The sequence below is a fragment of the Cricetulus griseus genome, assembly GCF_003668045.3.
Source record: "Cricetulus griseus strain 17A/GY chromosome 1 unlocalized genomic scaffold, alternate assembly CriGri-PICRH-1.0 chr1_1, whole genome shotgun sequence".
Taxonomy (NCBI): domain Eukaryota; kingdom Metazoa; phylum Chordata; class Mammalia; order Rodentia; family Cricetidae; genus Cricetulus; species Cricetulus griseus.
The window spans coordinates 131,329,959-131,357,133 of NW_023276807.1; the positions used below are offsets into that span (position 1 = coordinate 131,329,959).

General features: G+C 43.4%; 1 protein-coding gene across 5 annotated transcripts in view; it reads left to right on the forward strand.

Moving 5' to 3' along the window:
- Nucleotides 1–27,175, forward strand: part of LOC100755731 (TBC1 domain family member 1) — a 201,607-nt gene that overhangs the window by 144,347 nt on the left and 30,085 nt on the right. For 4 of the 5 annotated variants that reach the window (XM_027390722.2, XM_027390723.1, XM_027390724.1 and 1 more), the window contains 3 exons: nucleotides 14,074–14,259; nucleotides 19,124–19,285; nucleotides 25,803–25,961. In XM_027390722.2, coding sequence (XP_027246523.1) covers nucleotides 14,074–14,259; nucleotides 19,124–19,285; nucleotides 25,803–25,961 — 507 coding nt within the window. Of the gene's footprint in view, nucleotides 1–14,073; nucleotides 14,260–19,123; nucleotides 19,286–25,802; nucleotides 25,962–26,465; nucleotides 26,828–27,175 lie in introns of those variants that run through there. The other variant, XM_035452227.1, reaches the window with a different exon arrangement.

Sequence of the window (27,175 nt, forward strand, 5' to 3'; positions counted from 1 at the left end):
ACGTGGGTTCTTTTTCCTTTGGAAGCTCCCAAGAATTCTGATTGCTGCTATATTGAGACCAAGCAACCTCAGGGGTGACTGGAGACGCTGTCACCACTTGGTGGCAGTGTTTCTCCCCTGTCTTGATGGCTCTAGTATCCTATTCCCAGGAAAGAACTTGCTTCCTTCCCCAGCATTGTTTTGTTTGTGAGTTGTTAAGATAGTTGCATTTCCTGTTCACTTGCAACTTACTTGAGCAGTGAGTTGTGACATCAAGTTTCTCTCTTTCTAGAGGATTTTGTGGCAAGGGCAAAACAAGAAGCTGATTGTGTCCAGTTGACAGGTGTGATGTTTTTCTTTTTAATTACTCTATTTTGAGATGGGTTTTGCTCTGTAGGCCTTAGCCTCCCAGATACTGGGGTTGCAGGCATATGATGCCACCCCAGCAAGGTTATTTTTGTTTACTTTGATTGAACTTTGCTTTTCTATGATGAATAAAGACCAGTTTTTGAGTGTGTGTGTGTGTGTGTGTGTGTGTGTGTGTGTGTGTGTGTGTGTGTGTGTGTGTGTGTGTGCCTTGTGCTTCTTGGTATGTCACTTCATAAGTCAGGGAAGCCACAGTGACTGGCCTTGGCTGGCTGCTCGTGTGCCTGTCACCACTGCTAACCCAGTCCTGTTGGCTTTTCCTGGTGTGCCTCTAGAATTTAAACAGCTAGTCCTTTCCCTTTATATGGGGTGATGTGAAAACATTGTTGCCCTGACAACTTCTGCTTGGTAGCAAGACTCATGGAGTAGAGCTGAGGGTTGTGTATGCAGCAATAGGAGCTGAATGGCCTGAGTGTCAGGTGACCATGATTTGATTGCAGCAACCAGCTACCCAGATGGCAGGGAGTTCCTCCATAGGGTCAAGTGGCTGCTTGGAGCATGTGTTGTGTCCCCCAAAATAGATGGTTTTGTCCTCCTTATTTTTAATTTTGAGGGGAGGGGTCTTACATAGTCCATACTGACCTTGAACTCTGTGTACCTAAGGCTGGCCTTGAACTAGAAATCCTGTGAGTACTGGAACTACACATGTGTTTTTCCATATCTAACTTAATGTGTTACCATTAAACTTTAATCTGTAGGTTCCAGTGACTGTTGAAGTATTTAAAACAAGGCAGTGACAAGAAGTTTAAAATGTTTTCAGGGGGATAAAATTTGTGGGCTTGTGCAAACATGAAACAGCCTCAAAATGAAGGCTGGGGTGAGAGTGTGGCCAGCAGGGTGCAAGAAGGCTCCAGGCTGTGCAGGAGCTGGCCCTGTACTTACAGCTCCCCATAGTGAATGTCTTCCAACATTCTACACTGCACAGCCTGCTGGGCTCCTGGTCCCTGCACAAGCAGGCATCCTCTGCTGTGTAGCCTACAGTCTCCTTAGGTCCTAGGATGACCTTGCAGGGGAGGGGAGCATGAGCTCTGGGAAGGGATTCTTTCTTTAGAAGAAACAGTTTTCTTAATTTTACTTAAGAGGTAGCTTTTGGGGATACAGTTCATATACTGTATCAATCATTCATTTAAAGCTCAGGGTTCAATGTTGCTGTCTTCAGGGATATCTATCTACAACATTGGGCCTCCATCACCACAGTGCAATTTTAAAATTCTTACGTCACTAGAAAGAAATTTCTAACCATTGCTTCGCAGACCATTGATCCCACCCCTCGGTGATAGGCAGTGGCTAATCTATCCTGTCCCTGTAGATGTGCTTATCCAGGACACTTCCTGTAGATGCATCTACAAATAGGTGGCCCTGTGTGCTGCTCCTCCACCTCTCATGATGTTCCCTAAGTCTTCCATGTTGTAACACCTTTCGGTGCTGCATTCTTTTTATGGAGGCTAATGCTCCAATCTATAGGCGTGTTACATTCTGCTTAAAACTTTCCAGTCAGTAGAAAGTGTGAGCTGTTTCCACTTCTTGGCTGTTAGGAACCAGACTGTTTTGAGCATTGCTGGGAAAGGGGCTTTTGTGGATGGCTGTTAAGAAAGGGAGTTAGGATGGAATGCAGTGGTAGAAGTTTGCCTAGAATACACGAGTCCTTGGGTTTGATCTCAGCCCCGAAGAAAAAGAAAATAATGTGAGTTGGTGTGGAACCCCCTTCCCAGGGTTCATGCCTGTACTTCTGACCCACTGGGCTGGTTATGCCAAGTGAGAGCTAGAGGGAAGGGGTCTTGGCACTTGTCTTCCCTGCAGACTGGCCTTGCTTTTGCTTTAGTCTGATTCTTTTGGGTCCTGGTACTGCCCTTATGAGCTCATGGGAAGCCCAGTATCCAAGGAGCCTCCCTTGGGGCCCCCACAGCTTGCCTTTACCCCTGGGAGCCAGCCAGAGGGTCATGGTTAGCAGCATTTGCATAGAGACACATTTCTTTCAGCTGTCCTCAAGCTTAGCACAGAATGCTTTTGAGACTTGTGAAAACATAGGCTGTTGGGCATCACCCCAGAGTTACTGGTTCTGGATTAAATTATTTGGGGAGGGACCTTCAAGCCTCAGACACTTACAGGAAAGGGCTCATCATCTTCTGATCTAAAGTTGCCCCTCCAAAGTTCTGAGTGATCAGTAAGATAGACATCAGAATGCAAAATAGAAATGTAGCCTATAGCAGGTTGGGGTGCCACCACATACTCCTGTTTTCTTTGCATAAAACTCACTGAATAATAGCAGCAGCAGTAGCAATTATCCTCAGTGTGTCTTAAGCATCTAGAGTCTCTGCATTTACACACACATGTCACTACTCATTTTTAAAGGAATGGACAGATTGAATAATGGACCTATGGCTCCCTCTGCTCTGATTTGCTCTCTCTGCAGCTAAGTTCCAGTCAGCTCTGATTAACATTAAATGCAATCTTTAGTTGCACAGATGAACTGTTCACAGTTTTAGGAAGAAATGGCCAAGAGTTTTGTCTGGTCTGCACACTTCAGCTAGTCCTTGTGCAGAGAGAGACTGTGCCGTAATAAAAGAGCACGCCTCCGGTTGGAAGTTTTGCAGCCTTACCTGATAACTCGCTGATGAAGTACACATTTTAGGAATTACCAGGAACCCCAAAACTCTAGGGGGATTAAAATCTGCCTAGTCAGATGGTTTCTGTCCTTTACATTTGAAGGAAGAAACGTTTGTCTCCTGGAGATGGTGACGCTGTGTGTACCCCTGTGTGTGGGCTGGCAGCTCCAGGGCTACAGTTCTTGGCACGATCAGCGAGCTCTTGCTTTTGTAAAAATCCTGAGACAAAGCCAACGGATGCATTATGCTGTTGTCTAAATGGACTTTTCCAAGTAAATTTGTTTTAGTGCTTTCATACAAATGAAAATATTTTCAGTCTAAGTCCTGAAAGATTTTAAACATTGTTTATGAAAGCAGAAGCACTGTAGTTATGGTCTTGCATAATTCTGAATATGATTGATTGGTAGTGGCAAATGACAAATTTTCTAATTGAGAGAATACCGAATTTTCCACAGAATGCTAAGAACCATGGTTTGTTTCCTATCAGGGTACTTTAGCTGGAGGGCTTTGGGCTAAGGACATTCTGGTAGGTTCTATCTTACTGGGATGAACAGCCAAGTCTGGTCTCAGCCAGTTTTATGTCAGTCCCCATCCTGAGGCTGTACATTGCAGTTGTATCTTCCCCGGTTACCAAGAGAAAGTTTTTCTTTTGCCTATTGGTGCCAGCCTTTCATATTGCCAATGGCTGAGTTTAGGGGTGTGGGGAGGTATAATAGAAGCATTTGGCTTCCTCAGCCCTGTGAGGCTTCACTGATTTGCTGCCCGAGGAAGATCTGGGAGATTTCCCTTTGCACTGCCTGCCACTCAGAACCCCAGATGTTTGCTGCAGAGCCCAAGTTCACTGTGTGCTGTCTCCTCGCCGACATGGTGGTCTACAGGCAGAGTCAGGATTACCCACACCTCTCCCCACAATGGTTGCTGACAGTATGTGATGGGTATTAAGTGCGACACTTTCAAGGAACCCTGGAAGCAGGTGAGGACGTGAAAGTCATCTGATCAAATTCCTTACAGATGGAGAAGCTGAGGCTTGTGGGAACAGAACCCACTGAAGTGGATTCTTACCTCTTAACTAATTCTTACCTCTTTTTGTGGAACCTGATTGTCACCAGCCAGCTTGTCTTCCCTGAGCCTCTTCCTGACTCACTAGTTTCCAGTTCTGTGGCAGGAAGTTCTTCCCAGCTTCTTAGCCATCTCCTGTGCTCATTGTGTGTAGTTGTGCCCAAGGGCACTCAGGAAAAGATGGGTGTAATCCCATCTCCTGTGGGTATTGAATTGTAAGAATCAGCAGGTGACTCTAACTCGCTCACCCACATGGGTACTGAAAACAAAACTGGGTCTTCCATAAGAGCAACAAATGCTTTTAGCCACCTTAATTTGCCCTATATTTAGGAAGAGTCCAGGGTCCATATTCAGTGTTGACCAGTTACAAAGTAACCTGGTCAGAAGCTTGGGGTTGGGCAAGTGTGGGCTTTCGGTGCTGCAGTGCTCTTCAGCTCTTGTCTCTCTGTGCCTGCTCCGTTCTCAGCGCCTTGTTCAGTAAGATGCGTTAGCAGTCACTGTCTGGAGCTGTGAGGGGCAGTATTGCACAGTGCATGAGAGCTCAGGCCTCCCACATAAGGTAAAAGTGTAGTCTTCCAAAAACAACAGAGTACTTGCAACATACCTCCACATGGAGAGCTTGAGTTCTGGAGTGTTGTGACTCCGAGTACCAAAGTGGTGTGACCTCTGGGAGGGCAGCCTGCTGCTGGAAATCTTTGAGGCCTTCGTCACACCAGCCTCTTTCCTCCCACGCCCTCCTTTTTCCAGCTGTAGCCTTTCAGTGAGGATTCTGTAGGCTCTTCCACTGCCTCATTCCAGCCGGCAGCCCTTTGTTTTCTTCATATGTCACCTGGTAAAATAAAGCAAAACAAAACTCAGAGCCAGGTGTAGGAGGACACTCCCATAATCTCAGCACTCAGAAGGCTGAGGCAGGAGGATCAGGAGTTCAAGACCAGACTGGACCAAACTGAAAAAAAAGAAAAGTGAAGCTCCATGCAGGTTAATAACTCCCACTATGATAAGTAATTCTGCTATTGGCTTCCGGCCACTTGAGAGAACGTTATGTGTGACCTTGGAAATATTCAATCATTTGGAGAGTTAGGGTAGTGTCTGGTTAAGGGTAGTGATTAAAAATTTTTCCAAAATGTTTTTTGTTGTGTTAAGATGGTAAATTTTGGTTATAGGTTTTCCTCTTTGTAAAACTAAAACCATTAACACCCTTCCCTTATCCCCAGCCCCCATTAAACTTTGTTCAGCTTTCTGTTTCTATGAATGTAGCTCCTTTAGATGCTTCTGGTAAATGAAATCCTGCAGCGGTTGTCCTCTTGTTTCAAGTCTATTTAACTTAATGTAGTTTCCTTCAGCTAGCTTATAGCAGGGTTTCACTTTTCAAGGCCAAGGTATTTTCTGTTGTGTATGTGTGCCACATGTGGTTTTGCTTCTACTGACTGGACTTTTTCGTTACCCTTGTATCTCTTAGCTGTGGTGACTAACACTGCTGTGAGCCTGGCTGCAAATCCCAGACATGGGATGCCAGATCATATGGCCCTTGTATTTGAACGTTTTGATGAGGAGCTTGCACACTTCACAGCAACTCTGCCTTCCCACTGGCAGTGCCCAAGGGTTCCTGTTTCTTCATATCCCCACAAAGTTTTTTATTTTCTGGTTAATGTGGCAGTAGGCATTCTAATGGGTGTGAGGTGACTACCCCGTTGTGGCTCCTGTTTGGCTAACAGTGATTTTGTGAGCTCCTTATCCATGTTATGTACATGTATATACCAGCATGGTGATAGCGTCTACCTGATGGCAGTAGGGATGTGGGGCCAGGCAGGGTAAGTTGTTACCACATAGAATGCAGGCAGCCTCATCCTCTTAGGGTTTTAATAAAACAAAAACACATACCTCCCCCCATGTGGCAGCAGCATTGTTCGGTTTTGTTTCATGCAGTGTAGCCCAGACCAGCATTGAACTTGAAGTCCTCCTTAGTGCCTGGATTGTACCATCACACTTCTGTTCAGCTCACTTAGCATCAGAGACGGTCATGTTTGGTGAATAGTCTTATTGTCAAAAAGAAGTCCCCTGGCCCCCGAGACAATGTGCTGGTCATTTACAGGATTGCCTCAGTTTGCCAGCTGCCTCACGGTCAGGGATACATGATGAGGAGGATGTCTCCCAAGCTGATACATGCAGGATGTTTGCCTTGTTAGGAAGGCCTTAGCACTGGGTTTTCCAGGGAGAAAGGCCATAGTCCCACATTTAACATGTAGGAGCTGCAGGGAGAACTGGGGCCACTGTTAAAGCTTCTTGTTTCATTGCATGGATTTCTCTATCCCTGCTCCCCAGCAAAGCACAAAAGTATTTCCTGACCATGGCTTCCTTTCATGGAGTTCAACCTTCGATCACACTTAGATAAGCATTGTGTAATAGGTGGATGGGATTGGGGTTTCAGTGACAGATGCTAACAGGGCAAGGCGGCCGCAGAGGTTGTGGCTGGCGCTTTTGGACACTCAAGCATGGAATTCTGCCAAAGGCTCCAGAGACATTCTGATTCTTCCCTAGGTCACACATTGCCTTCCTGCACCCCTCATGTTACCCTCTCCCTGAGATTCTTATAATGCTGTGTGTTTCCCATTCCTGCTTTCTTTCCTTCCCCAGCACAGACTGTGACGTGACCCTGCTGTAGAATTTACAGTGCCCCTCTCTAGAGATGAGTCCCTGGTGTGCACCCCACTTTGCCCATTGTGATCCAGGGGTCGTGGTCCCCCTGCTTCAGAGCCTTGGCCCAACATGCATATGCTCAGGTGTTTCAGACCCTACACCCCATTATGGCACTTTGAGAAGTAGTTAGGGGCCAGGGAACTACCACAGTATGGTGCTAGCAAAATGTAACCTGCAGAGAAGGTTCAATGAAGGGCTGGGAAGAATGTGAGGAACTTGTAGGTGTGCTTATCCTGGGGAAATAGCACTGTAGGAAACTTGCCCTTTAAAAATGTATGCCTTCATAAATATGTAAAAATATACAAATATGAAGATAAATATTTACACTTTCCCTGGGCCAAAAAGGGAAAAGTTGGACTTCTTTTGAAAGTTGCCATTTGTACTGCTATGTTACAGTCTGTTTGTCTTTTCCACCCAGATTTCAGTTCCATCCTATACACCCCTGAGCCCACAGCACAGCTCTTCTTCTGTTTTTTTTTTTTTTTTTTTTTTTTTTTTTTTTGTGTGTGTGTGTGTGTGTGTTTGTGTGTGTGTGTGATAGATTTTTTTTAAATGTTTCATCAATACTAATCAGTGCTTTACCATAGGGGTGCACCTCCAGCTCTTTGCCATGTCCTTAATAAAAATCTTAATGAATGTCTGAAATGTGTAAGACGTAGTCCCTGTCCTTGGGATAATTCAGTGGATTTGTCATGTTTACAGGATTCCTACAGAGCATTTAGCCACATCTTTCTGTGGAAATAGAACGAAGGTGCAGTTTAGAATGGTACTGGCCCCTGCTGTGGCTGAATTTGTGCCCTTCCCCAGATTCATATGTTGAAGCCCTGGCCCTCAATATGATGATGGCATTGGGTAGGAGATTAGGTACAGCTGTAGAAGCCCAACCCAAAGCAGCTCTGCTCCCCCACTACTCCCCAGCTCCTGCCATGGGCTTGATCTCTTGACTCTTTTCAGCTATATTTTTAATGCCTATACCATCTGTGCCATGGTTACACTTGTGCCATAGCCAGGAGAAGCTTGAGGGTGAGTGAGGAAGTGGGTGTCTTCTCTGTGGTTCTCTTCACCATGCCTCAGTAGAAACTGTGAAGCAGAGAGACCCTGGCTTCTGACCACACCTTTCCTGGCAGAATGTGGTCCAGGAGCATCATGGTTTACGGAGCCAGAGCTGGGAAGAGGTGCACAGCAGTTGGGGGAGGGGGAAGTGCTAGGAGCTGTGCTCCAAACAAGCTGCTTCTCTGCAGTTGGCTGAACAGCATGGGTTGGGAAATCGAGTAGTATATTTTTCTGTTGGACTGAGTGACTCACCAGTCTCTGTCCCTGACTATTTATATTCAGATCTGTGGTTTTTTTGGAAGGAAACTTATTATTGCTTGATTTGTGTGGGTGATGGAACAGGGTCAGCTGGGAGGGACCCCTTTCTGAATGCATTTCTTAAGAAAATGTTATTAATTTTAGTTCAGATAATTGCCTTTGACTAAGATAATGGGATTTGGCCAGTGTTTGAAAAAACAGATGTGTTTTTGTACTTTATTTAGTGGTCAGGGTGCACATGATAGCTAGAGTCATTGTTTAATTTGAAATTTAAAGGTACTCCTGGGACTAAGGAGTTAGCTTGATGGTAGAATACTTATCTAGTGTTCATGGAGCCTTTGTTAAGATTCCCTAGCACTGGCTGGGCAGTGGTGACACACGTCTTTAATCCCAGCATTTGGGAGGCAGAGACAAGCGGATCTCTGTGAGTTCAAGGCCAGCCTGGTCTACAAATCAAGTTCTAGGTCATCCAGAGCTATACAGAGAAACCCTGTCTCAAAAAAAAAAAAAAAAAATCCTCAGCACTGCAAAATATAAAATAGATACAAGACATGCCTGTTGTCTCTCTTACATTGTCACATGGTATGATAGCACCAGTTAGGGCAAATGTATGAAAATTTAGTGGCAGTAAACACACTGAATGCCCATATCTGGGGCTTCCAAACATGTATCTGAATAGAATTCCCAGTTGTGTAAGCCTAGTTCACTGGGTCTACCCTGTAGTCTATGATTTATTAGGCCTGGATGGTTGGGGCCAAGACTGCATTTCTCACAGCTGTCGGGGTTGCCTCTTGTTGATGCTGCTAGGGACATACTCAGAAGCAGTTCTGAGGGCTGAACTTACTGTCTCCATTTTATCTCTGGGAGATGCATGCTGTTGGAAAGAGCTCTGATTGTAAGCTCCAGGGAGAGGAAGCTTGAGCAGCAACTGTAGTCCCAACACCAGCAGTGTAAATAATGATACTGACTGGTCTGCTATCTTTCTACAACTCCTTGTAGATCAAAGCTGAGGGCCTACTCAGCTGTGGGTATCAGTCAGCTAACCCCATCTGGTTCCTGCTTCCTGACTCTCTGGCCCAGTTGTGGCACACCATCTTTTCACGTCTTCCCTTCATGGGTTTGAGGGTAGGGGTCTTCCTTAACAGGCGGCCCTTCAGGTTTCCACCTTGACCTGTTTCTTATAATCTGTGTGCACCCCTTCTTCCTCTGGTGGAACTATTTATGGTTTCTGATTCTCTCTGCTGCTTTGCCCATGCTGTACTTCACATGATTCCCTGGCCTTGGCAGATGCCCTTCTTAGGTTTCAGGACGCAGCATTCCACTGCCCCCAACTTCACAGAAGCACTCAGTTAGGGTTGGCTCTTTCATCACTAATGGCCCTCTGAACTCTTGTCACCTCTGTTGACCTGTCTTCAACCACACCTGACACTGTTTGAAAAGGGGTTCATTCAGCTATCACCTTGGGGACAGAACTTAGTTTTATTTCACCATTGTTCTGGGCTGAAGTGGATGGATGTTTGGTTGCTGGAAGATTAACACTCAGTCTGTGATGTTTCTTATTAAGATATGTGTGTATTAAATATGCACCTATCTCTGTAGATCTCAATGAGATAGATGATAGGTAGATCAAGAGATATATAGATGATAGATAAAGTTTATATAATTTAAGAATAAAATTGTTTTTAAAGAGCTATAGCTCAGTCCCTTGTTACTGATATTGCATGCTCTCCAGGGCCTTGCTATGTTCTCTCCCTCTGATTTCTTTCTTTTCTGCTCAATCTTCCCAGGATGTTCCAGGCTTATCTGGTTCCCTTTTCTGGGATCCTCTTATATATGTTGTTTGTGTTTGGGATTCCATGGTGGCTGTACAAGTTTGCACTCCCACAAGCAATGGATGGGTGTTCCCCTTACTCTGCAAGAAACCAGCATGAGCTGTCATTTGTTGTTATGATCTTAGCCATTCTGATGGGTATAAAATGAAATCTCAAAGTAGTTTTGATCTGCATTTCCCTGGTAAATAAAGATGTTGAACATTTCTTTAAATGTTTCTTAGCCATTTGAGTTTCCTTTTGTGAGAATTCTCTTTAGATCTGTACGGTTTTTTAAATTGGGTTATTTGTTTTCTTGGTATTTAGCCTCTTGAGTTCTTTCTGTATTTTGAATATTAGCCCTCTACTGAACATGTAGTTGGTAAAACTCTTTTCCCATTCTATAGGCTGCCATTTTGCCCAGATGATTGTATCCTTTGTCATGCAGAAACTTTTCAGTTTCATGAAGTTCCACTTATATTAATTGTTGATCTTAGTGCCTGAGCTAACAGTGTTCTGTTCAGAGAGTCTTTTCCTGTGCCAATGAGTTGAAGGCTGTTCACCACGTTCTCTTCTATCAGTGTTTTATCTGGTTTTATGTTGAGGTCTTTGATCTATTTTGAGTTTTGTGCAGGGTGATAAGTATGGATCTATTTACATTCTTCTACATGCTGACATCCAGTTAGACCAGTGTGCACTTTTGGCTTTTTTTTAAAAAATCAGGTGTCGATAGGTGTATGGATTTTGGTCTGGGTCTTCAATTCTATTCCACTGGTCAGTGTGTCTGTTTTTGTGTCAATACCATGGTGTTTTATTACTATAGCTGTTGTACAATTTGAGGTCAAGGATGATGATACCTCCCACAGTTCCTTTATTACTCAGAATTATGTTAGCTATCCTGGGATTTTTATGTTTTCATGTGAAACTATAAACTGTCCTTTCAAGATATGTGAAGAGTTGTGTTGGAATTTTGATGGGGATTGCACTGAATCTGTAGGGTGTGTTTGGTAGGAAGCCATTTTCACTATAGTAATTCTACTGATCCAAGAGCATGGGAGCTCTTTCCATCTTCTGATGTCGTCTTCAGTTTCTTTCTTCAGTGTCTTAGAGTTTTTATTATATGTCTTTCACTTGGCTTGCTTAGAGTTACCTCAAGATACTTTATATTATTTGAGGCTATTGTGAAAAGTTGTTTCCCTGATTTCTTTCTCAGTCTGTTTGTCTATTGTATATATTTTAGTGAGTTAATTTTGTAGCCAACCACTGTGCTAAAAGTGTGGATCAGGTGTAGGAGTTTCCTGGTGGAATTTTGGAAGTCACTTATAACTTCATATCATCTACAAGTAAAAGCACTTGGACTTCTTACTTTCCAATTTGTATCCCCTTGGTTTCCTTCAGTTGCATTATTGCTCTAGCTAAGACTTCCCAAATACTATATTGAATAGATACTGAGAGAGTGGACACCCTTGTCTTGTTCCTGATTTTAGTGGAGATGCTTTTGAGTTTCTCTCCATTTGGGTTGATATTGGCTATAGGCTTGCTGTAAACTATGTTTGTTAGGTTGAGGTATGTCCTTTGTATCCCTAATCTCTCCAGGACTTTTCTCATGAAAGGGGTATTGGATTTTGTCAAAGGCCTTTTCTGCATCTAATCAAATGATCATGTGGTTTTGTCTTTCAGTTTGTGTATATGGAGGATTACATTAACAATAGTATGTTGAACTACTATTCCTGCATCTCTGAGGTGAAGCCTACCTGATCATGGTGGATGGCCTTTTTTATATGTTCTTAGATTAGGTTTACAAATATTTTATTGAAAATATTTACATCTACTTTCCTAAGGGAAATTGATCTGTAATTCTCTTTCTTTGTTGGGTCTTTATGTAGTTTGTGTATGAAGGTAACTGTGGCCTCATAAAACAAATTGGGCAATGCTCCTTCTGTTTCCACTTTGTGGAGTAATTTGAGAAGTATTGGCATTAACTCTTCTTTGAAAATCTGGTAGAATCCTGTGTTAAAACCATCTGGTCCTGGACCTTTTTTTGATTGGGAGACTCTTAATAACTATTTACATTTTACCAGGGGTTATAGCTCTGTTTTTTACTTGTGTTAGTTGTTACATTGATTATTTAATCTTGATCTACTTTGGTAAGTGGTACCTATCAAGAAAACTACCCATTTCTTTTAGATTTTCCAATTTGGTGGAGTGCAGCTTTTTTTAAAGTGTGTGCTTATGATACTCTGGATTTTTTCAGTATCTGTTGTTACGCCCCCCTTTCACCTCTAGTTTTGTTAATTTGGATCTTCTCTCTTGACTTATAGTAAATTTGGATAAGGGTTTCTCAATATTACTGATTTTTCTCAAAGAACCAACTCTTTGTTTCATTGACTCTTTGTATTGTTTTGTTATTACTGTTTCTATTTCATTGATGTCAGCTCCGAGTTTGATTGTTTCTTGCCATCTACTCCTTTTGGGCTTGATTTCTTCTCTCTGTTCTAGATCTTTCAGGTATGCTGTTGAGATCTCTCCAGTTTTTTAACATAGCAGTGCTATGAACTTGCCTTTTAGAACTGCCTTCATTGTATCTCATAAAGTTGGGTATGCTGTGTATTCATTTTCACTCAGTTTTAGAAAGTTTTTAATTTCTTTCTTAATTTCTGACCCACTTTTTATTCAGTAGAGAGTTGTTCTGTTTCTATGAGTTTGTGGACTTTCCATTGTTGGTATCCAGTTTTAATCCATGGTGGTCAGACAGGATGCAGGGTGTTATGTCAACTTTCTCGAATCTGTTGAGACTTGCTTTGTATCAGTTCAGTTTTGGAGAAAGTTCCTTGAGGTACTGAGGAGGAAGTATATTCTTTTATGTTTGGGTGAAATGTTATGTAAATATCTTGGGTCCATTTAAATTGTAACATTAGTTAGGTCCAGTATTCCTCTATTTGACCTGTCTATTGGTGAGAGTAGACTATTGAAGGCTCCGACTATCCGTGAGTACGGCTTAATATGTGATTTAAGCTGTAGTAGTGTTTCTCTTATTGACTTGGTGTTCTTGTATTTGGTACATAGATGTTAGAATTACAGTGTCCTTTTATTGGTAGATTTTCCCTTTGATGATGTCCTTCCCCATCTCTTCTGATTGGTTACAATTTGAAGTCTTTCATAAGGCTTTTATAAATATCAGACAAGCTTCTTTGTATCACCCAACAAACTGCACCAATGACTTACAAGTAGGCAAAAGCAGAGAACATTAGGAAGGGCATCATTCTCACTACAAAACAGTGCTTGCAATCTTGCACATCTAGTTTCTTGGAAAGCTGGTACTTCATAGCCTCTGTAGACAGCCCTACTGAGAAACTGCACTGGACTAAAGACCCAGCAGCCTGAACCACTAGGAGTCTTCCTTGTTCCTAGCCGAGTTACAACCCAGTATTCTTAGTTCAAATAGGCAGGTTATTAGAAGAGATCAAGCATTTTGTGCTTCTGTGTGCACTCATGGATCTCAGCAGGAGATTCAGTTTAATGGCTCATTTATTTCATGTTTGTTACTCATATGTAACTTATTGTGATACATTTTAAGACATAATTTTTAAATTGCATTTATCTGTTTGTGTATGCGGGGGCGGGAGTGTAAGTATGCATATGCCATAGCACTCATATGAAGGTCAAAGGACAACTTGTGGGAATCAGTTCTTTCCTTCCTTCGTGTGTGTGTGGGTCCAGGAACAAACTCAGGTTGCCAACCTTAGTGACAAATACCTTTACCTGCTGAGCCATCTTGTTGGCCCCCAAACATAAATTTTGCATCTGGTGATGTTGTGTCTTAAATAATGAGCAGAAACTTCTGAGTTGGTAAAGCATTTGTATACATAGTTTTTGTTGTTGAAAAATAGACCAAAGGCGGGCAGTGGTGACGCACGCCTTTAATCCCAGCACTCGGGAGGCAGAGGCAGGCAGATCTCTTTGAGTTCGACATCAGCCTGGTCTACAAAAGCTAGTTCCAGGACAGCCTCCAAAGCCAGAGAAACCCTGTCTTAGAAAGAAAAAAAAAGAAAAGAAAAGAAGCTGTGTCACACACACACAGAGAGAGAGAGAGAGAGAGAGAGAGAGAGAGAGAGAGAGAGAGAGAGAGAGATGAATTTAAAAAGAAAGAAATGCTACCCTGTATTGTCCCTTTTTTTTGTTTCCAGATTATTCAGAGCTGGGAGAGCTCCCTCCACGATCCCCATTAGAGCCAGTGCGTGAAGATGGACCATTTGGCCCTGTACCAGAAGAAAAGAAGAAGACATCTCGAGAGCTTCGAGAGCTGTGGAAAAAGGCTATTCTGCAGCAGATACTGCTGCTCAGGATGGAGAAGGAGAATCAGAAGCTGCAAGGTTGGTTTGGAGGTTGAAGCTGATCAGAACTGATGTTCTTAGTTGATCCTTGCACACAGGATACAGTGTTAAAAACAACAATTAAGGTGACCTAGCATACATGGATTCTTGCCATGTCTGTTTACTTTTTCAAAGTAATGTTGACACCACTAACTTTCCAGACATTTAAAGGGAATCTTACTATGTTACGTATTCCAGCGTGGCATCATAAACACCATGTCTGTAACTTCTTAAATGCAGGCACCTTTTAATCTCTAACCCTCAGAAGTGGTTTTTATTGGTTGGTTGGTTGGTTGGTTCATCTGTTTTGTTGTGATGGTAGTTTTGTGGTGGATTATGAGTTTTCTTTTTTCTTTTTTTCCTTTTTTATCCCCAGCAATAATATTGATAATAAATTGATCCTATGTAATCTTTAAGGTATATAACTTCATTTTATGTGGCTGTTTAATAAGTTACTGAAAAAAAAATTAGCTTTGCCTGTATGGATACCAATTGTAGGTGGACTTTCTTTGGACCACCAGTGTAGGGAGACACTGTAGCCCCGCCTCCTAGTAGCCCAGACAGGTGTGCTGGAACACCCGAGTAAGGGCGTGGTGAAGGGAAGTCTAAGGTGACTCGGGAAGGATTCTTAAGGGACCACGCACACATGGAGACCCTCTTCTCCCTTCTCCCTTCTCTCTGGCCTGGCTGCCTTGATGCCCCTGGCCCGCTTTGGCTTGTGCTTGGCTGGTGTTATCTGAATAAAGAAAACATTAGCCATACGGACTTCGGATTGATCCCTCTTCACACCAGCTCCCAAAAAATGGCACAGAGACTTCTTATTAAGTATGAAAGCTCAGACTTAGCTAGGCTTGTTCCTAATTAGTTCTTATAACTTAAATTAACCAGTTTATATTAATCTACATTCTGCCACATGGCTCGTTATCTCTCCTCCTCCTTTGGGTCTTGCTGGTGAATCCCACCTCTCTTCTTCCCAGAGTTCCTATTTCTTCCCAGAAGTCCTGCCTAACCTCTTCTGCCTAACTATTGACCCTTTGGCTTTTTACTTAACCAATCAGAAGGTGCCTTGGCAGAGACACATCTTCACAGTGTACAAAAAGATTATCCTAACATAACCATTGTTATTAAAATATGACAGGAACTTAGGAAGTTTAGGTTGTGTTTGTTTCCTGTTTCATTTCAAGACTTGAATCAATAGATGCCATTTTCAGAGTATCTTATGCATCTACATATGTGTTCCCTATGGGAAACAAGTGGGTTCTGGGGTATAAAGCGCCACCTGGATTTGAAGTCCTAAAGATTTTGAATGGGAATTCTGAACACTCCTGTAGCAAGAGGTTCACTTATGGTGACATTGCTTAAGGCAGTTTCAAAGTTAGTGTGTTTCATTGAGCATCATCTTTGGCCATAGGTTTTGTCTTTTAATAAGGACCCTGAAGTTTGAATAGAGCTGAAAATAACTAAGACACCAGATCGTATGAATATGCTCTCAGAATGTGTTATGTCCCATGAGGCCCTGCTGGTTAGAACTCTGTTGCTCTTCTTTGCTAGTGTCACAGTGAGATGGATGTTCTTGTCATGATCAGGCATCTGTGAGTTACAGAATAACCAGATACAAAGAACACGGCTCCTACTGCTGAGAAAGGTGCAAACTGATGAAATGCAAAGTTATAAAGAGTCAACATAGATGTTACTTTTGGTCAGAAAGCAGTGAACTGAAGGAATAATACCTTCTGATGTGACAGGAGTCCAACAGGTGCTTAGAAATGAAGCCAGTGTTCCATTTCTGAGGGTATCAAAGTTGGGAATGGGTTGTTCCGTCAGAGTGCTCTGAGCAGTTGGGGTACAGGAAGGGGAGTTTTTGACAGGTCAGTATTAAGCTTTTTCCTACTTTATTCTTAGTCCTTTTTTCTTGTGTACTTTTGAAGGTAATTCTAAAAGCAGGCATCTAAAAAATATTTGTTAAGGCAAAGAACATCCAAAAATAACCCGGAGTTCTTTTTGTGTTGTTCACCTACTCCTGAGTATGGGGTCTGCCCTTAAAAGTGATGTGTATCCCCAGTGAGAAGCCATTGGAGGAAACTGATCTTTCATTTGCAGGTGGTTATCAATTAGACATAGCTTCTGGGTTAGGAATGGAGGCTTTTGTCCACTTCTCTCAGCACTGAACCCATCTGGCAGTGACCCATGCAGGCCCCATGCATGCTGCCACAGTCTCTGTGAGTTCATATGTGCAGTCCTGATATGTTTAGAAGGCCTTGTTTCTTTGGTGTTCCCCTTCCCCTCTGGCTTTTACAATCTGTCTGCCTCCTCTTCAGTAAGGTTCCCTGAGCCCTGAGGGGAAGGAATTGATGGAGACATCCTGTTGAGAAGTAAGTGTCCAAGCTCTCTCACTCTCTATGGATCTCTATATTTGTTCTCATTTACTGCAGCAGGAAGCTTCTCTGTTTAGTCAGGGAATTTATTTATTTTTATTTTTAATGTTTTTTTGTTTGTTTGTTTTACCTTATGGGCCCTTTGTGTATATATTATAGCTTCACACACACACACACACACACACACACACACACACACACACACACACACACACACACACACGCTGGGGAGTACTGATGGTAATAATAATAAAAACATCTTATGGTCATAGCATTACAAAGTGTGGCATCAGATAGGTAATGGTTATATATTTGGAGATCTTTGTTGGAAATTGAAAAGGCAGTAAGGCTCACTATGTGGGTCCTAATACTTAGTGTTTTTCAGCCAGTCTTTGGAGGTGGCCAGGTAAAATGAAAACCAAGGTATACTTACAAAAGGAGTATGAGACTGACTGCTCTTGGGAATAGTAGAAGTCATGACTATAATTGGTGAAGTAGAATCAGTGTACCCCTAAAGCAAAGTGCCTGCTGTGTTGCCAGGGATGACTAGACAGATCAGCATGAGCAGCTGGGTGTACGCCGGGTTGCCTTGGTCACCTTGCCAAGAGGCTGTGTTGTGCCCACTGGCTGCTTTAGCAGGCTTGTTGGCAGTGTTTATTCTGGTGGTCTTGGAGCATTACTGCTTGAGTTCATTTATCTTACCTCTGTACGGCTCAAGATTATGTTCATAATCAACTTGCTAAATTTAATATAGGAAGCATTAAGCCATTAGTTTGTGCAAACCTGTGTTACTGAGAAATAATCAACAGTAGCAAATTGATTTGAGTTGGGTGGGCAGAACTTTCTCATTGAGTACAGAAGGTAGGTCAGACAGGAACCAATCAGAGGGTACACTGTGTACACGGAACCATTATTCTTTAAGTTTTCTTTTTTTCATACACTTTTTATTAATTTTTATTTAAATTAAAAGCAATCTTATTTCACATACCATTCCCAGTTCTCTCTCCATCCTGTCCTCCCATTCCACCCTCCAGCCCCCCAGCCCACCAACACCCCCACTCCTCAGGGAGGATGAGGCCTCCCATGGGGGATCATCGCAGTCTGTCACATTACTTGGGGCAGGACCTAGGTGCTCCCCCATGTATCTAGGCTGAGAGAGTATCCCTCCATAGGGAATGGACTCCAGAAGTCCAGTCATGCACTAGGGATAAATACTGTTTCCACTGCCAGAGGCCCCATAGGCTGCTCTGGCCTCCCAACTGACACCCACATTCAGGGGTTTGGTTCAGTCCTGTGCTGGTTCCCTAGATGTCTGGTTGGGGGTCCATGAGCTCCCACTTGCTCAGGTCAGCTGTTTCTGTGAGTTTCCCCAGCACGGTCTTGACTCCTTTGCTCATCCCTTCTCCTTCTCTACAACTGGATTCCAGGAGTTCGGCTCAGTGCTTAGCTGAGGATTTCTGCTTCTGCTTCCATCAGCTATTACATGAAGGCTCTATGATGGCATTTAAGGTAGTCATCAATCTCATCATAGGGGAAGGGCAATTAAGGTGGCCTCTGCCCTACTAATTAGATTCTTAGTTGGGGTCATTCTTGTGGATCCCTGGAGAGTTCCCTAATACCAGATTTCTCGTTAAACCCATAATGACTCCCTCTATTAAATGATCTCTTTTCTTGCTCCCCTTGATCTTACCCCAAATGGACCTTCCTGATCTGTCATGTTCTCCTCCCCCCTCCCCTTCTCCTCTCCTCTCTTTCTCCTACCTTTTCATACACTTCTTAAAAGAAGTTGAAGTTGCAGGTGTATGTGGCTCCTGAAATTGACCAGAGTCCAAGCTGGCTTGCATGCCCTTTGGAAAATAAAATAGAGGAACACACATGACAAAAGCTTTCTCTGGCTAAGCCAGCTTTCTGCTTTTTGAGTATATGATCCGGTACTACTCTGGAAGCCTTTCATCCTGGAGAGAAGTTAACTCCACCATCTCAGTCTGCCTGTGTGTATTGTTGACACTTAACAGCTGGGACTGTGGGTTTTCCCAGGGACACAACTGGTGCTGTTAGGACTGATACGTTGTCCTAGTTGGCTTTCTATTGCTGTGATGAAACAAAAAAAAAAAAAAATCAACTTGGAGAAGAAAGGGTTTATTTGACTTACAGCTTACCATCCATCACCAGGAAAGACTAGGACATGAGCTCAAAGCAGGAACCTGGAGGCAGGAACTGAAGCAGAAGCCATGGAGAAGTGCTGCTTACTGACTGGCTTCACCTGGCTTGCTCGGCTACCTTTTTTACACCACCTTTAGTCTCTGGATGGCACACAGTTAGGGTGGTGTGGATAGAGATGCTTGTTAGCATTAAAAGGAGGAAAGCAGGTGGCCCCAATTTGACCTGTACTATTGGCATCACAGCAGTGGTGAGCAGAGGCCGTGTGGGGTCATGACAGCTAGCAGCCCTGGAGCTTCTTTCTACTCACTGGCCCTCATCTTTTCCAGCCTCTGAGAATGATTTGCTGAACAAACGCCTGAAGCTTGATTATGAAGAAATCACTCCTTGTCTTAAAGAAGTAACCACAGTGTGGGAAAAGATGCTTAGCACTCCAGGAAGATCCAAAATTAAGTTTGACATGGAAAAAATGCACTCAGCTGTTGGGCAAGGTAAGTGTTATCGTCATTGTCTAACCAGTCACACCCTCTGTGATGACTGGAAGAGTGGGACAAAGATATTTGCAAGTCTAATTTTTGTGGCAGTCATGCCTTTTCATCTTGTTTCCAGATGTCTAGTTGATTGATGTGGGTTCCGTCACCTTTCATGATCTCAATTACATTAATGAAAATGCCCGTAAAAACAGGGACCTATATATATATATATATATAATATATATATATATATATATATATATATACACACACCCAAGGCTTAGTTGCCTGTGAGCTGGATAAATGATATGATAAATTAAATAGGAAACTAAAAATAAACTCTGTGGTTTCTTGCTGGTTGGGTATCCTAGGGAAACAACAGAGTGTTCAGCTCACCTTCTAGGCAAGGAATCTGGGTTTGGACCCCATCCAGATAAGCACTTTGTAGTGCAGTCTTAAGCAAAGACTCAACCTGAGGGAGCCTCACTTGGTTTTTAAATGTGTTTAAAAAGATGTATTTCACCTGGCAGTGGTGGCATACACCCTTAATCCCAGCACTTGGGAGGCAGAGGCAGAGGCAGGCGGATCTCTATGAGTTGGAGGCCAGCCTGGTCTATAGAGGGAGTGCCAGGACAGCCTCCAAAGCTACATAGAGATAACCTGTCTCAGGGGGAAAAAAAAAAAAAGGTGTACTTTATTTTTAATTATGAGTATGTGTGTGAGTCTGTGCATGTGAGTGCCCACTGACATCAGAGGCAGTGGGTCCCCAGAGGCACAGCTATGAGTGGTTGTCACTTACCTGATATGGACCTCAAACTCAGGTCCTCTGCAAGAGCAGCAAATACTCCTAACTGCTGAGCCTTAGTTTGTACATGTGTAGGATGTGGATGGTGATGGTGGTTGTGAAGAATAAACAAGTGAGCTGAAACCCTAGAACGTGGCACATGAGTCTGCTGTCCTAGATGGCTTGGAAGGCTGGTGGAGGACGGGGAGGGGGGTGTATGGGCGCCTGTCACTGCCTTCTGCCAGTCTGAATTTGCTTTGTCCCTGAAGAGGTGAGACAGAACTTGAGATGACATCTGGAAATGTTTCCAGCCATTTGTCACAATAATTCTCAAAAAACATGTGAGCCTGTACTTTGTCATTCTGTTTCTCTTGTTTGTCTGTTGTTGTTGTGGTTGTTGTTGTTGTTGTTACTAATTAGCTTGGTGTACTAAGTAATAGGTTTTGCCATTTTCATGAATGTGTCATTTACTTTGTTCTCAGTTGTTCCTCTCACCCATCGCCCTCCCTCTGCCCCCTGCCTCTCATTTTGTTTTGCTCTGATTCATTCTCACTATATATGTTCAAGTAAACAATAATGATTTCTCTTGAAGGGGATCTTGGTGAACATTGGTGTGAGTGGGTGCTTCTGAGAGTAATCTGTGCTTACTGCTACTGAGCTCGTTCTGAATACTCATTATTGGAATGAGAGGTGCAAACACTCATTATTGCAGGGTTTCCTGTGGCTGTAACTGCTATAGGAAGCAGCCTATCTGTGTTACTCATTGCTAAGAGGACTAATAGAACTAAGCAACTTTTCTATCATGGTGTGTGGGTGTTTTAAACTTTTTATGTATATGGGTGTTTTGCCTACATGTATGTCTGTATATCAAGTGCATGTTTGGTACCCAACAAGGTCAGAAAAGGGTGTCAGTTTCCCCTGGAACTGGACTTAAACACAGTTATTAGCTACCATATCAGTACTGGGAATTGAACCCAGGTCCTCTGAAAGAGTGGCCAGCATCTTTAGCCACTGAGCTGTCACTCCATCCCTTTTAGACATTCTTAAAAACCTTATACTGTGCTGCAGAGATAACTCAGTGGCTAAAACACTTTCTGTGCAAGTATGAGGACTGCAGTTCACATCCCCAGAACCCATGTACAACAAACATGTGTGATAACTACCCATAAGTCCAGCACTCAAGAGGCAGAGATGGGGATTCCCTAGGCAGGCTGGCTAGCTAAACCAAGACTCCCAGTCTCAATGAGAGCCTCTGAGTCCAAAAAATGAAATGGAGCACTACTGAGGAAGACATTTGGTATCAACTTTTGCCGTTAGATATGTGTGCATGCACCACCCCTACCCCCACAATCCCACACATTCAAACAAACTCATGCAAATAAATAAGTAAATAAACAAAACCTTTTACTCTGCTTTGACAGCATATGTCTTAGTACTCGGGTAGTTATTGCTAGTTTTGATCTTTCCTTCCTACGGATACCTGAGTGACAGTGGCCTTGGGCCCTCAGCTTGCAGTAGTTTTCATCACCATGCCAAGCTGCCTTTGGTTGAGCCATCCTCAGAGTGCTGTTCTCTAGTCCCAGGTATATGTGAGACAGGGCTGGAGGCATGTTCTATACAGCTTCCAGTGTGAACCTGGGTAGGTTTTTTTCACCTTTCTGCATTTCTACTTCCTGGCTGGCAGCAGGAGAAGCCTGGCCCAAACTGTCATTCTTACACTGTCCCGTAGTACTGATGAATTTTGCACCCATCGTGTCTGCTGCAGTGTGACCTTCATGGTGAGTGGTTGCAGTCAGCTGCTTTGAAAAGTTAAGAAGCAGAGATGCATGCACCCATCTCTCTCCCTCCTCCCAGTTAACTAGGTGATGCTCTGAAGTGGTACCTCAGAAACAGTTGCCTGCCTCTGGCAGCTGCTCCAAATATTTGAGCTTTTCAGAGGCCTGGCACCTGGGCATTTATTTCCTAGTCCATGTAGTAAGGGGATAAGCTGAGGGCAACTGGACCCTGTGGGGTGGAATTGGGCAGGGCTTTAGGGATATGTCATAGACTTCGGTAAGCCGGGGCTGTCTAGAATTCCCTTTGACTTCTCTGACTTGGTCATTCCCTGAAGGAATGTAAACAGTCAGAGGCTCCGTCATCCAGTCTCAACACTCAAAATCTTAGCAGCTTCAAACAAATGGCCACTGCTTAATCATACCTTAGACTTTTTAAATAATACTAAACCAAAACCATGACTTCAACCGTTCAAGCAGAAGCTAAGTCACCTCAGAGACTGTGAAACAGAGGACAGTCCTCATGTAACTGATGAGGCTTTTCCTCCCAATAGGGACTTAGAAATTTTTCCAACTTAATGTGAGATGGGAGTAGCAGGATTAAGGAGTCAACTTGGGAAAAGAAAGAATTCCTCGGAATATTAAGTAACTCAAAGTTTGATGTGCATCAGATGATTGCTTGAAAGGCAGCAAGTTCAGAATCCTAGAAGCAAGTGGCTGTTTGTTTCAGGATGTTATTTTGAAGTGGCCATTAAGCAATCAGCAGAATGGTTCGGATGCAAACTCCTCTTACCTTCAATCCAGCAATGCAATTCCCAGAAACTAAAAGTTAACCAGCCACAGATTGCTACAATAAGAATGCTTATTATGCTATTTTTTTAGTAGCTACAACCAAAACAAAGTGACCCAGCCATGTGACCATCCCATGCATATTCCTGGGAAACAACACAGTGGGCGTTTCCACATGAGAGAAGTGCAGTTCTCATGGTCTTGCTCACATAGAGAAACTCTCACAAATGCATTTGCAGATGTCTAGGTTAGAGGTAGACGAACACACCTCCTGGATCAGTTGGCACAGCCCCATGTACTAGCTTGTCCTACTAAACCAAGCAGCAGGGCTTCTCCTCCTCCCTACTTTCTGAAGCTTTCTCTTTTGAATGTTGGAAGTATATGTCCACTCTGGTTATGGGTGGAGGTTTGCTTTTCGTCTTTATTCCCTTTGCATTGTCAGAGTTTTTCCCTTTACAACAGTAAGTATATATTACTCTACACATTAGTCAAAATAGTTATTCACACATGAGCTGGGTGAACAGTCTCTGCCTTAGCCAGAATTCCCTGCCTGCTGGACTTCCATGACCAAATTTCCTCTTAAGTTAGGAGTAAGCAAAGCTGAGCGTGGTGTGTGGGGGTGTGTGGGGGTGTGTGTGTGTGGGGGGACATTCTGAGCAAAAAAGCACTGCATCTAACTACATGACTTCTTGCTTTCAGTCTCCAGCTCGGCTAACTCTGCAACATGAGAGTGTCTGGTATTCTCTGGTAACATGGCCAGATTTCTTCTCTTCCTCCTCACAATCAATCCTGATAAGATAAGGGGAAAGACTTAGTAATAAGAGGAAACTGGACATCTCCTAACTTGGGAAAAATTTCCAGTTTGACAGAAAGTATTTGGTGCAAAAGCCCCTCTATAAATCACTCATGCTGACTTAACTATGATCTAGTTCACTGTTTGCTTTTAGTCAGAGTTTGTGGTATTACAGATTTGCTCTGTGTATGTGCTCGAGTGTATGCATGTGTGTGCAGACACACATCTAAGATAGATCTGAGCAGGGATGGTAAGGAAGGAGAAAAAAGATAGCATTGATGTAGGGAAGCAGCTGTTAGGATATGTTAGTTTCCTGTTGCTGGTGTAGTGAATAACTACAGACTTGGTAACTAAAACAACACAAGTTAGTCAGTGAGAAGGTCCAGTGGGTAGACATTTGCGTGCAGGCCTGATGAACTGAGTTCAGTCTCCAGGTTCCTCAAGGTGGAAGAGAACCAGCTCTTGAGAATTGTCTTCTGACTGCCACACAAGCATGGTGGCACACATGCGCACACACATCCCCCCCCCACACACACTTTTTATTTAAAGTAAGTTTCAAGACCTGCACAAGTTCAAGTCACACAAAATTCTAGTATTGGAAGGTGGAAGTGGACATGGAATCCCACCCCTAACCAACATGCTATTTGCTACTGGTAGCTGCTGGCACAGGAAAACTCCGTTTTCTCCAACAGAGTGTCAACCAAATTCCAGGGCAGGCCCCATGTTCCCAAGTAATTGACCAACCAAAACAGACTCCATAGGTTCAGAGAGTTTTTCGTGTGCTTTTCGTTTGTTTGTTTTGGCTTGGTAGTTTTTATCATTTTTCTTTTTTTTTTTTTTCTTGTTTTATTTCAGGGGTGTGTTTTACTTTGAAAGAGACAAAGACATAAAGTTAGGGAGGTGAGGAGGTTCTGGAAGCAGTTGGAAGAGAAGAATATGATGAAAATATAGTGCGTGAAACTTTAAAAAGTGGGGAGGAAGGAGGAGAGTAATACATTCATTGTACACATGTACAAAATTGTCAAATAAATTTAATTTTAAAGGTTAACACACACACACACACACACACACACACACACACACACACACACACACACACTTTTTTCTCTCACAGTTCTGAAGTCCCAAGTCCAGGTGTCAGCTCCACTGTACCTGGCTTTTCCAGCTTCTGCTGGCTGTCCCATTTCTTGACACGGGCTCTCCTCTTCTGCTTCCATAGACACACTGGCTTCTGTTTTCAACTCCTTCTCTGGGCGCTGTTGTTAGGATCCCTTGTCTCAAGGTAGAGTCCAGATTATAATCATGATAATGGCATCATAAGTCCTCACTTTAGCTACATCTGCAGAAACAAGGCCACTAGAGGTTCCCAGGGTTGGAAAATGGGTGTATCCTTTTAGAAGCCCACTATTCATTCATTGCTCAGAGTCATCAAGTTAATGCTAAGATAAACTTCTAGAGAGTGCATGGGATGCAGTCACTTAGCTAGGCCTTCTTTACGTTACTCCCAAGTTGATATACGAGGTGGGGAAAATCCAACAACTGTCCAAGGTATCCTGACCTACTCAAGATAACTTCCTTCTGGTTGGTTTTCTTTCCTTTCCCTTCATCTTTAAGGTTTGGCTTACTTGAAGGGGGCTGTGAAATCTTGGTTGCTGAGAGACAAAAAGCCAGCTCTCTGTCACCTGAGCTCTATCTTGCTTTGATTCTTTTCCTTTTCTGAGACATTTGTATCCATCTTTCATTTCCCTAGAGCATCCGTAGTTGGCTTTAGGTTGGGTGGGGTCAGGATTCCTACCACCGTATTCACAGGTTTGTCTTTTGTAGCATGTAACCTGGTCAGGTCAGATCATAATGTATCTTTTGAAAGGTGAAGGCAAGAGGAACAAGGCTAAGGGGGGGGGGGTGTGCAAGTGGGATGGAGGCAGGGAATTGAACACATTTCTGTTCCTTTCTGTGTAGTTAATTCATAATGGAACAAGAATTTCATTAACTGGAGACTGAGGGATGGCACAGTCAGTAAAGTGTTGCCTCACAAGCATGGGGACCTGAGTTCAGTTCCCAGAACCCACAGTCAAAAGCTGGGAGTGACTGTGTATGCTTGTAATCCCAGTGCTTGAGAGGCAAAGATAGGCAGATCCCCTGGAGCTCACTGTCTAGTCTAGCCTACTTGGGGAATGCAGCCCAGTGAGTGACCAATAAAGTGGATGGGTACCTGAGAAACAGTACCCAAGGTTGTCTCCTGGTCTCCAAGTGCACGTGTACCCATACTCACATGGCTCTGCACACATGTACACATACAGATAATTTGCAGCAATGAAAAATGACACAATTCATTTGTTATCAATGATCTGAATTCTGTGCTTAAAGTCTGGTTTAACACTTTCCACTCTGTTAAAGGTGTGCCACGTCATCACCGGGGTGAGATCTGGAAATTTCTAGCTGAGCAGTTCCTCCTTAAACATCCCTTTCCCAGTAAACAGCAGCCAAAGGATGTGCCCTACAAAGAACTCTTAAAGAAACTGACCTCCCAGCAGCATGCCATCCTCATTGACCTTGGTGAGTATGCCCATCCACAGGAGACATTCAGTGTTCTGCCCTTGGGGTTAGCAGTCGCAATTGAGTGCCAGGACTTTTCATTTCAAAACCCTACAGTGGTCACAGATGCTCTCTGAGCGGGCATTAGCATCTCCCTCTTTGCATGGTGGCTGGCTTGTTCTGCTTGGCATGTTGTCGGGTGTGGGGAAGTATAAATGGTCATGAAAGATGTTGAGATATAATAATGGTTTATTCAGTAATTCATATTTTCAAGGGATGGTTTACAGCCCACTGAAGGAGCATCCTGGGAAACATACTGGTTTGGTTTAGTTACAGGAGAAACACACTGACTTGGTTTAGTTTTAGAAGCATTCTCAGGATTGTGATGTACAAACAGAACTCATCAGAAAAATTGTAGAAAGCTGTGTGTTCCCAATTTCATCTTGAAAAGTGAGCAATGCCTTATTTCTGGAATAGTTTTTAAAATGCAAAAAGGCAGCAACAGTGTGTTGGATGTCTTTACAGTTGCCATGGGGAAGACCTCGACGACGACTTAGAATGGACTTACATTGAACAGGACACCCTCTGACTGTTGGTGGCTAAGTAGGGATGGAGGTGGCAGTCTCTTCCTGCTCACAAGGCCTGTCTCTGCTGCAGGGAGCTGGCTCCATGGCTGTAGCTCATATGCTGCTGATGGAGCATGTAGTCTTGCTTCCAGAATGCCAGTTCTGGATGCTGAGGCTGTCCCCCAGGTCTCCCATCTTTGCTCAGGGCACTGCGGTGGCTCCGTTCTATGGGTACTTTACTTGCTACAGCCACAATGAAGAAGGTGAGCTGGGTCGGGCAGGAGCAGTTGCAAGCCACACACCTCATGCTTCTGTAGTGATCTTCAGGCTGCTCTGTAGTGCTGGCTTTAAATGTCATCTTTGACAGCATTACACATAGATGAGTGCACAGAGAGGCTATACAACCTGTTCAAGATCTCATAAATAACTTGCTGATAAGGAGTATGACATGAAAATTGTGCTTGTTCCTCCTAACCCCTAGTTCTGCTTGGTAGGATGCAGCCTCCTTGGGCTGCGTTATAGTATACACTCGACTCCAAGGACGGTGTCCGACACATGGTAGGTACTCATTGTATGTTTCTGCCATGTCAGTTGTGAGGCACTCTCACACCCCTTCCACAGCCTCTCTGGGAAGCTGATACCCTGAGCATCAAGTCACATGGTCATCAG